The 14859-nt window shown below is 36.9% G+C and overlaps 1 protein-coding gene across 1 annotated transcript in view; it reads right to left on the bottom strand.

Annotated features, from left to right (window-relative positions):
- The window catches only part of DOCK2 (dedicator of cytokinesis 2), a 442819-nt gene extending 441417 nt beyond the window's left edge, over nucleotides 1–1402 (bottom strand). Inside the window, exon 1 of the mRNA XM_049775655.1 lies at nucleotides 1388–1402. Coding sequence (XP_049631612.1) covers nucleotides 1388–1402 — 15 coding nt within the window. The remainder of the gene's footprint in view (nucleotides 1–1387) is intronic.
- Nucleotides 1403–14859: the final 13457 nt, after the last annotated feature.

The following is a 14859-nucleotide window of genomic DNA, read 5'->3' as shown; positions in this document are numbered from 1 at the left end:
CAATTGGTAGTGTGTAATAAAGGATTAGCATTTTCCCTGAAAGGTGTGGTCTTTGTAATCATCTAATGGGAAGTTGTCACTAGGTCAGTGGTGGGCAACCTTTTTTTTTTCAACCGAAACAAATCTCGCCAAAACCACAATTGAAATTTATTTTGAGAACCACACAGGGCGTGCACTGACAGAGGCTAGGAGCAGAGTCCTGACTCCTGGAGTGGCCACTCAGTACACAGAAGAGCCGCATTAAAAAGTGTAAAGTCATAGCCAGGAGTAACCCCTGAGCATCAAACGGGTGTGGCCCAAAAACCAAAAACAAAAAAAAAGTGTAAAGAGCCACATGTGGCTCACAAGCCTCGGCTTGCAGACCAATGATAGGTTAATGGACTGTCACAGTTTGTCTTGGATTTTGGATAACACTGAAGAGTCTGAAAAAAAAAAAAAGAATTAAGTTAGAAATTGATCATGAAAGACAGAGCAACCAATTTAAATAGGTGGGGACATTGAAACACCTGATAACAGTTGGTCTGAGAGTTGATATCATCCATGTAAGCAATCACTTAGTCATCCTTTCTCAGTAGAGATCCATATAATAACTCGGATACCACAAGTTTGTTAAGCTTTCCTGCTCCATAATACTTTATACACACATTTACACTTGAGAAACTTATGCATGCTGCCATCATGTTAAGAAGACAACAGAATTACTTGAATAATATTGATATTATTTTTTCCATACTTGAATTAATTAAATTTGTGATTGTTGGTTTTTTTGATTACTCATTTCTTATTTTTTTTTTATTTTTTATATTAATAATTTTTATTTTGACCAAAGTAGATTACAAATCATTCACAGGAGAATTTCAGGTACATAGTGACATTGAATCAGGGGCATTCCCATCACCAATGTTGTCCTCCCTCCACCCTTGTACCAAACATGCATCCCATATAATATATTTTAAATAAAAATAATAGAAGGCTGGATATATATTACAATGGTTAGGGCATTTGCCTTGCACATAGCAGACCCAGATTACATACCTGGCAGCATATCTTGTCCTCTAAGTCTTTCAAGAGTGATTGCTGAGTGTAGATTAAGAAGTAACCACTGAGCAACCACTGACCAGGTGTGGCCTAGAAACTAAAAGATAAAATAAAACAGTGTTATATGTATGATAAAGTATGTTAGAATTTTAGAAAAGACCAAATATGAGACTATTCTCATTTATTGACTCATTCTATACTCTTGAATTTGGCTGATTTTAATAGGTACTTACTTGAAAAATTAAAAGTTGGTAATTTTACATATAAGTGTATGTGTTTGAAATCCAAAAATTTACAACTATTCCAAGAGTACTCTTAGTTACTCAACACCGAATATTCTTGCTCTTACCCTCTTATTGTACATCCTGACTCTGTATTTATGTACCCCATTAAATATGTTCCCACTCTTTCTAATATTCAGATCTTTCTGTGCCTTTTATCACTCAGTTCCCTTAACCATAACTACAGTCTATGAATTTGCATTTTATCTCTGTGACTGGGGCAATTTTACCTATGGATGGACATCTGTAATATGCACACTTTATTGCTTTATTTCTAAACATTACCCTCTAAAACTATTAAAGTCTATTTAGTTTATAACCTTTTATAAAATATAAGTATATACATCATTATAAAGAACATCTGTATTTTCTCTCTCATGGTTACAGAGAAAAATATAAATCTATCCTTCATTATAGAATTAACCCCTTTACCCACATCCCTTTTCTCTTCCCACTTCCAGTCTTGCAATTTTGTCTTATAATTTAAAGTCTTATTTTTTTCAGGGCTTATGTTTTTTTTATTTAAACAACTTTATTCCATACATGATTGTGTTTAGGTTTCAGTCATGTAAAGAACACCTTCACCACCAGTGCAACATTCCCATAACCAATCTCCGAAATCTCCCTCCTCCCCACCCAACCCCCGCCTGTACTCTAGACAGGCTATCTATTTCCCTCGTACATTCTCATTATTAGGATAGTTCAAAACATAGTTATTTCTCTAACTAAATTCATCCCTGTTTGTGGTGAGCTTCATGAGGTGAGCTGTAACTTCCATTTCATTTCCTCTCGTGTCTGAAAGTTGTTATTGCAAGAATGTCTTTCATTTTTCTTAAAACCCATAGATGAGTGAGACCATTCTGCATATCTCTCTCTCTCTCTGACTTATTTCACTCAGCATAATAGATTTCATGTACATCCGTGTATAGGAAAATTTCATGACTTCATCTCTCCTGACAGCTTCATAATATTCCATTGTGTATATGTACCAGTTTCTTTAGCCATTCATCTGTTGAAGGGTATCTTGGCTGTTTCCAAAGTCTTGCTATGGTTAATAGTGCTGCAATAAATATAGGTGTAAGGAAGGGATTTTTGTATTGTATTTTTGTGTTCCTAGGGTATATTCCTAGGAGTGGCATAGCTGAGTTGTATGGGAGCTCGAGTTCCAGTTTTTGGAGGAATCTCCATATTGTTTTCCATAAAGGTTGAACTAGACGGCATTCCCACCAGCAGTGGATGAGAGTTCCTTTCTATCCACATCCCAGCCAACACTTCTTATTCTTTGTGATGTGTGCCAATCTCTGTGGTGTGAGGTGGTACCTCATCCTTATTTTGATTTGCATCTCCCTGATGATTAGTGATGTGGAGCATTTTTTCATGTGTCTTTTGGCCATGTGTATTTCTTCTTTGTCAAAGTGTCTGTCCATTTCTTCTCCCCATTTTTTGATGGGAATAGATGTTTTTTTCTTGTAAATTTTTGTCAGTACCTTGTATGTTTTGGAGATTAGCCCCTTGTCTGATGGGTATTGGGTGAATAGTTTCTCTCACTCAGAGGGGGGCTCTTGTATCCTGGGTACTATTTCTTTTCAGGTGCAGAAGCTTCTCGGTTTAATATATCTCCATCTGTTAATCTCTGCTTTCACTTGCTTGGAGAGTGCAGTTTCCTCCTTAAAAATGCCTGTAGTCTCAATGTCCTGCAGTATTTCACCTACTTGTTGTTCTATATATCTTATGGTTTCGGGTCTGATATCAAAGTATCCATTTGGATTTAACCTTCGTACATGATGTTAGCTGGGGGGTCTAAGTTCAATTTTTTGCAAGTGCCTAGCCAGTTGTGCCAACATCACTTGTTGAAGAGGCTTTTTTTGCTTCATTTAGGATTTCTTGCTCCTTTATCAAAAATTAGGTGATTGTATGTCTGGGAAACATTTTCTGAGTATTCAAGCCTATTCCACTGATCTGAGGGCCTGTCCTTATTCCAAAATCATGCTGTTTTGATAACTATTGCTTTGTAGTAAAGTTTAAAGTTGGAGAAAGTAATTCTCCATTATTCTTTTTTTCCAATGATTGCTTTAGCTATTCTAGGGTGTTTATTGTTCTATATGAATTTCAAAAGTGCCTGATCCACTTCTTTGAAGAATGTCATGGGTATTGTTAGAGGGATCGCATTAAATCTGAACAATGCTTTGGAGAATATTGCCATTTTAATGATGTTAATCCTGCCAATCCATGAGCATAGTATATGCTTCCATTTCCATGTGTCCTCTCTTATTTCTTGGAGCAGAGTTTTATAGTTTTCTTTGTATAGGTCCTTCACATTTTTAATCAAGTTGATTCCAAGATATTTGAGTTTGTGTGGCACTATTGTGAATGGGGTCGTTTTCTTAATGTCCATTTCTTCCTTATTACTATTGGTGTATAGAAAGGCCATTGATTTTTGTGTGTTAATTTTGTAGCATGCCACCTTGCTATATGAGTCTATTGTTTCTAGAAGCTTTTACGTAGAGACTTAAGGTTTTTCTAGGTAGAGTATCATGTTATCTGCAAACAGCAAGAGCTTGATTTCTTCCTTTTTTACCCGGATTCCCTTGATATCTTTTTCTTGCCTAATCTCTATAGCAAGTACTTCCAGTGCTATGTTGAATAGGAGTGGTGAGAGAGGACAGCCTTGTCTTGTGCCAGAATTTAGAGGAAATGCTTTCAGTTTTTCTCCATTGAGGACAATATTTGCTTCTGGCTTGTGGTAGACGGCCTTAACTATATTGAGAAAGGTTCCTTCCATTCCCATCTTGCTGAGAGTTTTGATCAAGAATGGGTGTTGGATCTTTATCAAATGCTTTCTCTGCGTCTATTGATATGATCATGTGATTTCTATTTTTCTTGTTGTTGATGTTGTGTATTATGTTGATAGATTTACGGATGTTAAACAAGCCTTGCATTCCTGGGATGAAACCTACTTTATCGTAGTGGATGATCTTCTTAATGAGGCATTGAATCCTATTTGCCAGGATTTTTTGAGGATCTTTGCATCTGTATTTATCAGCGGTATTGGTCTGTAATTTTCTTTTTTCGTAGCATCTCTGTCTGGTTTAGGTATCAAGGTGATGTTGGCTTCATAAAAGCTATTTGAAGTGTTCCTGTTTTTTTGATTTCATGAAAGAGTCTTGCCAGGATTGGTAGAAGTTCCTCTTGAAAGGTTTGAAAGAATTCATTAGTAAATCCATCTGGGCCTGGAATTTTGTTTTTGGGCAGATATTTGATTACTGTCTTAATTTCCTCAATAGTGATGGGAGTGTTTAGATATGCTACATCCTTTTCATTCAACCGTGGAAGATTATAAGAGTCCAAAAATTTATGCATTTCTTCCAGGTTTTCATTTTTAGTGGCATAGAGTTTCTCAAAGTAGTTTCTGATTACCCTTTGAATCTCTACCATATCAGTAGTGATCTCTCCTTTTTCATTCCTAATACGAGTTATCAAGTCTCTCTCTTTCTTTGTTAGTTTTGCCAGTGGTCTATCAATGTTGTTTATTTTTTCAAAGAACCAACTTCTGCTTTCATTGATCTTTTGAATTGTTTTTCGGGTTTCCACTTCATTGATTTCTGCTCTCAGCTTTGTTATTTCCTTCTGTCTCCCTATTTTTTGGGTCCTTTTGATGAGTACTTTCTAATTCTATGAGCTGCATCATTAAGCTATTCAGGTATGCCCCTTCTTTCCTGATGTGTGCTTGCAAAGCTATAAATTTTCCTCTCAGTACCGCTTTTGCTGTGTCCCATAGGTTCTGATAGTTTGTGTCTCCATTGTCATTTGTTTCTAGGAACCTTTTGATTTCCTCTTTGATTTCATCTCAGACCCACTGGTTATTCAGTATTAGGCTGTTTAACTTCCAGGTATTAAAGTTTTTCTTCTGTGTCCCTTTGTAGTTCACATATAATTTCATGGCCTTGTGGTCAGCGAAGGTAGCCTGCAAAATTTCTATCCTCTTGATATTAAGAAGTATGTTTTATGTGCTAGCATGTAATCTATCCGGGAGAATGTCCCAGTACATTAGAAAAGAATGTGTATCCAGGCTTCTGGGTGTGGAGTGTCCTGTATATATCTTCTAGGCCTCTTTCTTCCATTTCTCTTTTCAGGTCTAAAAACTGTGCCCTTACTTGAACTTTCATGCCACCCTGGATATTGACCTGAAAATAAACTTCATCTTGCCTGCAAAGTGGACAACCTTAAATCTCCTCCTTAGGTCTCTAACTGTGGATTACCATGTGATTCTCCGATTACTTCATAGGATCTTTAAATCTTCCAGATCCATGATCTCGGAATTCTGGCTTTGTCATCTGGTCTACAAAGGAAGACTTTTTGAGAACTTTTCAGAATGTGCTTTGGAGACTGAAATAGTCTGGAGCCTCTAGTTGGCTCCTTAACTCATGTTTATGGGTAAGAACACCCTGTTTTTAGGCCTAAAGTTTTTTCTTTACATTTTTCTTTTTGATGTACCTATGCAAATTATTGCTATTCATTTGATTTAGTTTTTCCCTTGTCTTTTCAGGGCCTATTACTCATTTTCTGTTTTAATAGATTTAGAAAGGGGAAAATAGGTCCGGAGTGATAGCACAGTAGTAGGGCATTTGCCTTGCATATGGATGGACCTTGATTTGATCCCCTGAATCCCATATGGTCCCCCAAAGCCAGAGTTGATTTCTGAACGTGTAGCCAGGAGGAACCCCTGAGCATCATCAGGTGTGGCCAAAAAAAGGGGCGGGGGATATATGAGGTTAATTGAGGCCTTTGATATAGTTCCCATTTGTATCAAATATTTCTCATCTGTATTTTAATTATTTTCTGTTGGTCTTGTTTTCCCACTGCCTTTCATCTGGCTTTTCCCTCTCCCCCGAGGAGGGGCTTTGATTGGATCTCAGTAAATGGGAGGCAGGAGGGTTTAGCTGAGAGCTGTCATCTAGGCTTGTGGTTCCCTGTGGTGGAGCAACTGGCTTGTGGGTGAACAGCTTCCCGTGTGAGTTTTCTTGCCTGCTATAACCTCCATATCTATGTGGATTACTTATTGCGGGGAGTTGTTACCAAACCAGCTTCTCCTGTCCTCCACAGATAGAGAGTATTGGATACCCCTTTTCCTTCTGAAAAATGTGGGGATAACCAAACCTCAACCCAACAAAGAATTACATGTGATAAATGGCAACTGAACATAGCAGCTTTCAATGAGTTCTGAGAGCTTAATTCTAGTGAATTAACCCTGATGTTGGTTCTGAAACTTCCCCAAACTTGCCACTAGTATCAGAATTGAGAATGACTTAATGGGACCATGGACCCTCTAAACCAGGGGTGGCAAACAAGTTCGACACAAAGAGCCAAAATTTTAAACTGTAAGAGTCAGAGAGCCACACCATGAAGTGACCTGCCAAAACAGACAAACACTCACACAAAAGCATATAATTTTAACAATAATATATTAAACACATATTGCATTTTGCCATTTTGAGTGAGGATAAAAATCCTGTTCGCCACCCCTGCTCTAAACTGCTGTTGGCTAATGTATAATTGGTAAAAACTCTCAAAGAAAAAACTGCCAGATTCTGATATCAATGGGAGCATACTATTTTATTAAGTACTTTCATTGTTCCATAGGCATTTACAGAATACTAATGTTTTTCTTTATGCTTTAGTATGTCATCATTTTTCGAATTAATCATTCAATAAAAACCTAAAGGGGTTGGAGCGCTAGTCCAGTAGGTAAGGTGCTTGCCTTGAACATGGTTGACCTAGGTTCAATCCCCAGAACCCCACATGGTCCCGTAAACCCACCATTGAGTGATCCCTTTAGTGCAGAGCCAATAATAAATCCTAAGCACAGCCCAGTGTGGTCCCCAAACCAAAGCAAAACAAAATTAAATGGAAGCTTCTTAACTGCTGAAACATTTGAAATTTAAACATTATTTTTCCCCTATATTCAAACATGAATCACATGGTTAAAACTATAGTTACACCTGAAAAACAAGTTGAAAATCTGCAAATTAAAATGCCATAGGAGAAACAATACAATGGTTAAAGTACTTGCCTTACATGCAGCACTACATATGATCCCCAACCACCATTAGGAGTGATCCCTGCACACAGTCAGGAATAATCACCACCAAGAGTGACCCCTCAGAACAGATGTTTGTAGATCCAAAACAAAAAAAAAAAAACAAAGTAAGTAGAGATGCAAGTTTTTTATTTTAGTTTTTACAGCACAGAAAATTTTATTTTATAATTATTATTGAGACTAATATGAATTACAAGTCTTTCACAGATCTATTTCAGGTACATAGTGACATTCCCCCCACCAGTGTTGACCTCCCTCTGCCACTGTCCCCAGCATGCCTCCCATACCTCCACCCTTAGCACCCTGAACTGCTATTGTAACAGGTCTCTTTTATGTATAGCTTTGTAGTTTGGGTCTCTTGATTCTATTGTTGTTGACTTTGGTTTGGGTATTTAGGTTTGACCATTTTTTTATTTCCACTCAAAGCTCCTGAGACCACTTGGCCCCTGGGTTCATCTACTTTATTTCTTTTTATTTTTTATTTATTTATTTTATTTTTTTGCATAGGTGCAGTAAATATTGTGGAAATTATCCTGGAAGCATACTGTCATGAGACCGACTACAGGCCCCGGACATGTTAATTGTCAAACCCTAAGGTCTTTTTTCATGGTGCCAGGAAACATTCTGCTCAGTTGTGGTTGTCAAAGTCAGTCTTCTTTAATTAGAGATCTTGGTTTTTGCTAAGATAAGCCTAGGATAGTCTTTCTTTATGGTCCCAGGAAAAGTTCTGCTTAGTCGTGGTTGTTGTAGTCAGTCTTCTGTAATTAGTGATCTTGGTTTTTGTACAGATCCTAGGACAAAGGCAGCACAGAAATTTTAAGGCATTTTGACACTACTTGTGATATAAACAATAACTGCCTTCAAAAATAACTTAATAGTAAGTCTCTGCATATAATCATTTAGCTCTATAATTTTGGTTGGTTCTTAAAAGTTATAAATTTTCAGCAAAAGCTAATTTCTAAAATCAGTGTTCTCAACAGTAGCGGTTAGGTTTGCAAATGTTAAAAAAATCTTAACACTGAGTTCAAAAAGTCATAGATGAGGGTTAAGTATATCACTAAAGGTTCAGGGACCCAAATTTTGCAGGATCTAAGCAAAGAAGTTCAATCCCCAGAACCATTTGGCCTTCCTCCATTACACAATATGGATCAATCACTGCATTGAAGTGACTATACCAGATTCAGTCCCCAGGCCTATCCCCATCCTCCAAAAATGTAAAAATAAATTCTTTGAACTTGTTTTGATCACACCTGATTAAACTGCTTGGTGGGTGGTAGAGGAAATCAAGATAGTCAGCTTCTATTTTTGACAAAACATAAAATGGTCAAGTCTAGATGATCTAATGAAATTCATTTTGATGCATTATTAAGTTACTTTCTACAAAATACCTACTGATAAATACAATTTGCCATAAACCTTGACATTTTCATATGCTTTATAGATATATCCAAAAATTCATTTGCTCCACACATTTTTATTACTAACAGTTTAACTAACATTCTACTTCAGGTCAAACTGTTTGCCACTATTTCCTTGTTTTCTTTGAAAATATTTTTACTCATAATTTCTCCATATGGACTATTCATCTAAACTAATTTTCCACTTCTTTCACACTTGGCAATGACATAAAAAGGAAAAACAACAACAGAGCTGTGTGTGTACCATCTGTTTACTTATCAAGATCCAAGAAAAACCACTTGTTTTAAAATTGATTATTGATATTGTTCCCAATGTCCTCAAATCTTCAAGTAAACACAGTTGCCAAAAGCCTAACTAGTCATACACTAGTTGGCTTTCTTTGACTACATTTGTTAATAGATAAGGGTGAGGCCTCTTACTACAGCAATCAGCCACTATGATGAGTAGTTCATCATACTCCATTTGAAATAGAAAATTCTCTCTAAAACTTAATTTCTTCCACTCCAAACAATCATCTTCAACATACCACAAGCTTATTAAGATCCTCATTTGTCAGGAGCTTCCTGACTCCTTCCTTTTCTCCTTCCAATCTTCATCATGCTAATAAGATATTTTCTTCAAGCAATTGTAGTTTCCTCAAACTCCTAAAATAGGTTAAAAAAATAGTAAGCAAAGCATATTTGTAACTGAGGAATTTTACTACCTTAGGCACATTTGATCCTAGGATTTCCCTTCTGCAATGTCAAAACTTTTTTTAGAGGACCAAAGAAGTAGTACAACAGATATATTTTTTTACACTTACCTTGCATGTGGCCAACCTGGATTCAATCCCTGGCACCACATATGGTTCCCCAATCTCTCCCAGGAGTGATCCCAGAATAGTCAAGAGATAGTCCTGAACACAGCTGAGTGTGCCCCCACCCCCCAAAAAAATTATTCTTAAAGGTGAGAGCTGAGAAAAGAGGTCAAAAGGCTAGAGTCAAATTTTGCATGTAAAAACCCTGGTGTTTCTAAAACAGCCCTTGATCCTGAGTATGGTTGATGTGGCTATAAAGGAAAAGTAACACAAAAAGGAAATTTTTCATAAGGGTCTATCCTGCATCTTGAGTTTGTAGTTCTTCCAATCTTCACAAACACCCTCTTAGGTGTTTATTAAGGAAACATTCAGTACAGTTTTAAAACTTTCAATCTTCTCCAGGAAGAACAGGATAATGCAAGAGGTGATACTGAAGCATGTTTGTAGCCTGATAGAAGTGTTCCAAGCATGCGTGGAGAAAGTAATCATACAGAAAAAGTGATCATAAAGAACATAATGTCACTAGTGGTGACAAATTCTTTTTGTTTATTTGTTCTGACTACACCCAGTGCTCAGGGATAACACCTGGCTCTGAATTCAGAAATTGCTCCTAGCAGGCTGGGGGTACCATACGGGATGCTGGGAATCGAACCTGGGAACACCCCGGGTTAGCTGCATGCAAGTCAAATGCTCTACCACTGTGCTATCACTCCAGCTTCAGGTGACAAATTCTTGACTGTTTGAGATGGGAGTATATGCAGGCCTTTACAAAATTACACATTTCAAAAGGAAGGAAAACTAGAAATATTGGAGCCAGATACAAACAGGACTAAGTATGAGACTGAAACAAAAAAGGCCTTTTCTCTGTTTCAGCATACCATGAGAGATCCAAACACCATAGGATTTGGGTGACTGCTGGATTCTAGATTCAGTTCAATAGGTTCAAAGGCATGATGTCAAGAACAAGTTGTATGACTTTTTTTCATCATAAAGATAAAATTTTTGTGTTTTTTGTTTTGTTTTTGTTTTTTGAGTCACACCCAGCAGTGCTCAGGGGTTACTCCTGGCTCTGTGCTCAGAAATCACTCCCGGCAGGCTAGAGGGACCATATGGGATGCTGGGATTCGAACCACCTTCCTTCTGCATGCAAAGCAAACGCTTTACCTCCGTGCCATCTCTCCAGCCCCAAAATAAAATTCTTATAGCACATACTTCAGAAAGATGAGACAATAAAATGATTTTATATGTGAGAGCTTGTATTTGACACATAAACATGCAATGAACTGCTATTTGCTTAGTAAAATGTGAAGTTAATTAGCTGGAATTAAAGAAAAGAAGGTAATGAGAGATGGGGAAGTTGTCTTGAAGAATTAAAAATTAGTGCCCTCTAGTTATAAAATTATAGAGTATCTAAATGATTGAATGGCTTTCTTCTGCCACATTTAGCTATTTGGGCACAGAAATAAGTTAGGCCAGTGATTTTTCAATTTGGCTGCACATAGAGCCACCTGAACTTTTATTTTTGTTTTCTTGTTGTTGTTGTGTGGCCAGACCCAGTGGAGTTCAGGGCTTATTCCTGGCTTTGTAATCAGAGGCTTCATGACAGCCCTCTGGATACCATAAGAGCTATTGGATATAGAATTCAGGTCAACCATATACCTGCATGGCAAGAGTCCTACTGTTATACCATTTTTCTAGCCCAAACCACGTAAGCTTTTAAAACCTTTGCCCTTCCCTCCTCTGAATTCTGATTAAAATGATATAGAGTGGGAATCCAGCAGATTTTATGACTCTCATGTGTCACTGGAATACTGGAATCGGGAATCGCAGAAGTAAGGGAAAAGACTAATGGAGTTAAACTTAGTTGGGGTAAGGGAACCATGACATCCAAACTCTACAGTACAACAATAAGATACAAAGCAAAGAAAATTATCAAGTGAGGCTAGAGATATAATCCTCTCCACCAGAAATAATCTATTAACAGTCAGGAGTGAGCCCTAAACATAGCAGGAAGGAGGGAGGAAGAGAGGAAGGGAATATGTGAAGAAAAGAAGGAAAGAGGGAGAGAGGGAAGAAGGTAGGTAGGAAGGGAGAAAAGGAGGAAAGGGAGGGAGGAAAGAAGCTATCAATTAAAAACAAGTGGCAAGTATAACCAATCTTGTTATTTGCATGCTTTCTTCACTGCCTCTTCGTTCTTTTTCCATAAAGATCTCTCCCAAGACTAATAGAAAGAACTGTGTGTGTGTGTGTGTGGGGGGGGGGGGTGTTGAAGGCCTCTCCAGCAATGCTACTCCTAACAGAAGTTAGAAGGATAAAGAGATTTTCGGCCGCAGTGTGAGAGCACACACAGAGACACTGTGGGGAAACAGTTTAAAAAAGTTCCATCTTTATGCAGAAAAGCAAGGGTTTATATAGGATACAGGTGGCCGAAGCTGGCCAAATAATTGTCCATAATAGGACAATGTCAGCCGGGCTTGCAACATTCTATCTCAGATATGTTCTGTTTTTCTAAGGGTTGGTGTCATTGGTTAATCCTGTTTAAAAATGAAATGTCAGACTGGACACACACAAGTTGTGCCTTTCCCTTATCAATATTAAGTTTTATCAGAGCACATTTTTTTACTGAGCAAGGATGGGATCAGGAGATGCAAGACTGGCATCACATCTCTTTGCTTAGCAGGGGTGAGGGCTGGAGATGCAAAGCTGAGGGTACAACAGTGGGGGAAGGGAGGTCAAATTTGGAGCTGGAGAGCTAGTACAATAAAATATTCTCATTCTCTTCTAAATTATCATTTGCCTGGGCTTTTTATTTCTTCACTGCCTCTTCGTTGTTCTTTTTTGCCATAAAGATCTCTCTCAAGAAAGCAACAATATTTAGAAGAATACTAGATACAGGGTTGAAATTATTGGGTTGAAGCTTGGGCTCTAAAAAATAATCATCTAGAGAGATAGTACAGTGGGTAAGAAGCTTATTTTGTAGTAGGCCAACCCAGGTTTGATCCCAAGTACCACGTTTCCTTGAATCTACCTGGATGCTCACTGTGCACAGGGTGAGAGAGAAAAAGTGAGAATGAGAGCGAGTAAGCAAGGGGGGATGAGAGAAGGAAAGTATCTAGCTTTCTCTTTACAACTGCAATATATTTAGAATTAATGATTATGCTAACTGGAGATTAAGGTTGATTTTTTTTCCCTTCATGTTATACAAAATGACCCAGCACTATCTTTCAAAGACAATTCTCTCCGTCATAAATCAAGTGAGCGCGCGCGCGCGCACACACACACACACACACACACACACACACACACACACACATCTGTTTATGGTTTCTTCTCTTCCTTTGATCATATACTTTTATTTGATATTGAATTACCATAATACTGTATATATCCTTCACCATTAATATAGGTCCTTCATCTCTGTTCTTCAAGATTTTTGGGCCACACCTGGCAATGCTCAGGTGTCACTCCTGGCTTTGTGCTCAGGAAGTATTTGGGGGACCACATGAGATGCTGGGGATTGATTGAGAATGGGTAGGTAAGTTCCCTACTCACAGTACTGTTACTCAGGCCCCTCCTGAACATTCTTAACCTTTATATTTCCATGTAATTTTTAGAATCAATCATGAAAAAAAAGACTGCTTTCTAGAATTTTTTATTTTTTAGAAGACTTTGGCACTTTATTGTGATGGAGATGCAGTAACTGCACAGAAAAAACATAAATATCAATGCTATTGTAAATGGTCTGATCTTAACAATAATAAAACTTAGAAAAAGAAATTATGTCTTTGAGTAGTTGACACTCTAGTAAATGCCTTGAGACATAGATATTATTTATGTTAAGAAATTCTATGAGAAAAGTTTAGACATATTTTAATCATTTTTGTTTCTTAAACAGAAAATTCATAGCATTTTAATGTTACAACAAATAATTCATTGTTCTAAGTAGTATAAAGATGATTATTTTAAAAAAATTATCTAAGCTTCCATTTTTAGTTGAATTTAGTTGAACTGTTTTATTATTAAATTACAACATTTTACTAATTAAATTAACATGAATTAACATATTATTAAGTTTTTAAACATTCATGATGTAATTTCCTTAGATTACATTGGGATCCCACCCTCATGATTTATTTTCTAATCTTAATCATTTCCCAAAAGCTTCATTTTTTAATACTATTGTATCAGAGAACAGTGCTTCTACATCAGATTTTCAGAGAGACACAAACATTCAGTAAGTAACAATCTATTCTTGGCCCTCCAAAACTCTATCACCTTCACAAGAGAGAAATATTTGCTTTCTATTTCAACATTTCCTAAACTCTAAAGTAATACCAGTAATCACTGAAATTTAAGTCTATGTTTCATCTATATAGCTTTCTAGAAATTTTAGGATTGTAAACGTTAGATTCATTTGGAGACAAGTGAAGTCTTTATTATGCTCTTATTCATTTCTTTAATTTACCTTGGAGATGTTATGTGACTTCCAATATTGAGTTTTTTTTCCCTCTTTTTCCCTTCTTTTTATTCTTATGTAAGTTCAATACTACTGAAAAAGAAACAACACTGTTCAAACTTTTATTTGTAGAAAATCTAATTTTGTGATTACTCAAAAGGAACCTTTTTAAAAATAACTTTTTATTGAGACCAATGTGAATTACATGTCTCTCATAGTTATATTTAAGGTACATAATGACAGTGAATTAGAGCAATTACCACCACCTTTTTGTTGACCTCCCTCCGCCACTGTTCCCAGCATGTATTTCATACTTCCATCTTTCGCCCCCTGGACTGCTAGTGTGACAGGTCCCTCAAAAGGAACCCTTTTATATAAATTCAGGGGTTGAAGAAGTAACACAGTGGGAAATTTGTCCTAGTATTAATTATAATTTTTTTCAGTTATTGGGTCACACCCCAGAATGCTCAGTGGTTACTCCTAGCTCTGCACTCAGGAATTACTCCTGGAAGTGTTTGGGGGACTATAGTTTTGAATCATGGTGAAAATGATTAGATATTAAAATACAATCCACTGCAGGTGAAGTACACCTTTAAATTTGGACAAGTGGACCTTAGTTATTTAAAATCCTTACAATTCAAATATATTTTAGAATTTGCCTTTCTGCCAAAACAGGTTTTTGAGTTTGCTATAGGAAAAGCATTACCTGTGGATCTTTTCAGAATGCTTCACAATATTGACAATTAATTTCTATTTCTATTATAGCTCTATT

Source organism: Suncus etruscus, chromosome 6 (genome assembly GCF_024139225.1).
Source record: "Suncus etruscus isolate mSunEtr1 chromosome 6, mSunEtr1.pri.cur, whole genome shotgun sequence".
Lineage (NCBI taxonomy): Eukaryota > Metazoa > Chordata > Mammalia > Eulipotyphla > Soricidae > Suncus > Suncus etruscus.
This window is presented reverse-complemented; position numbering and strand designations above follow the sequence as displayed.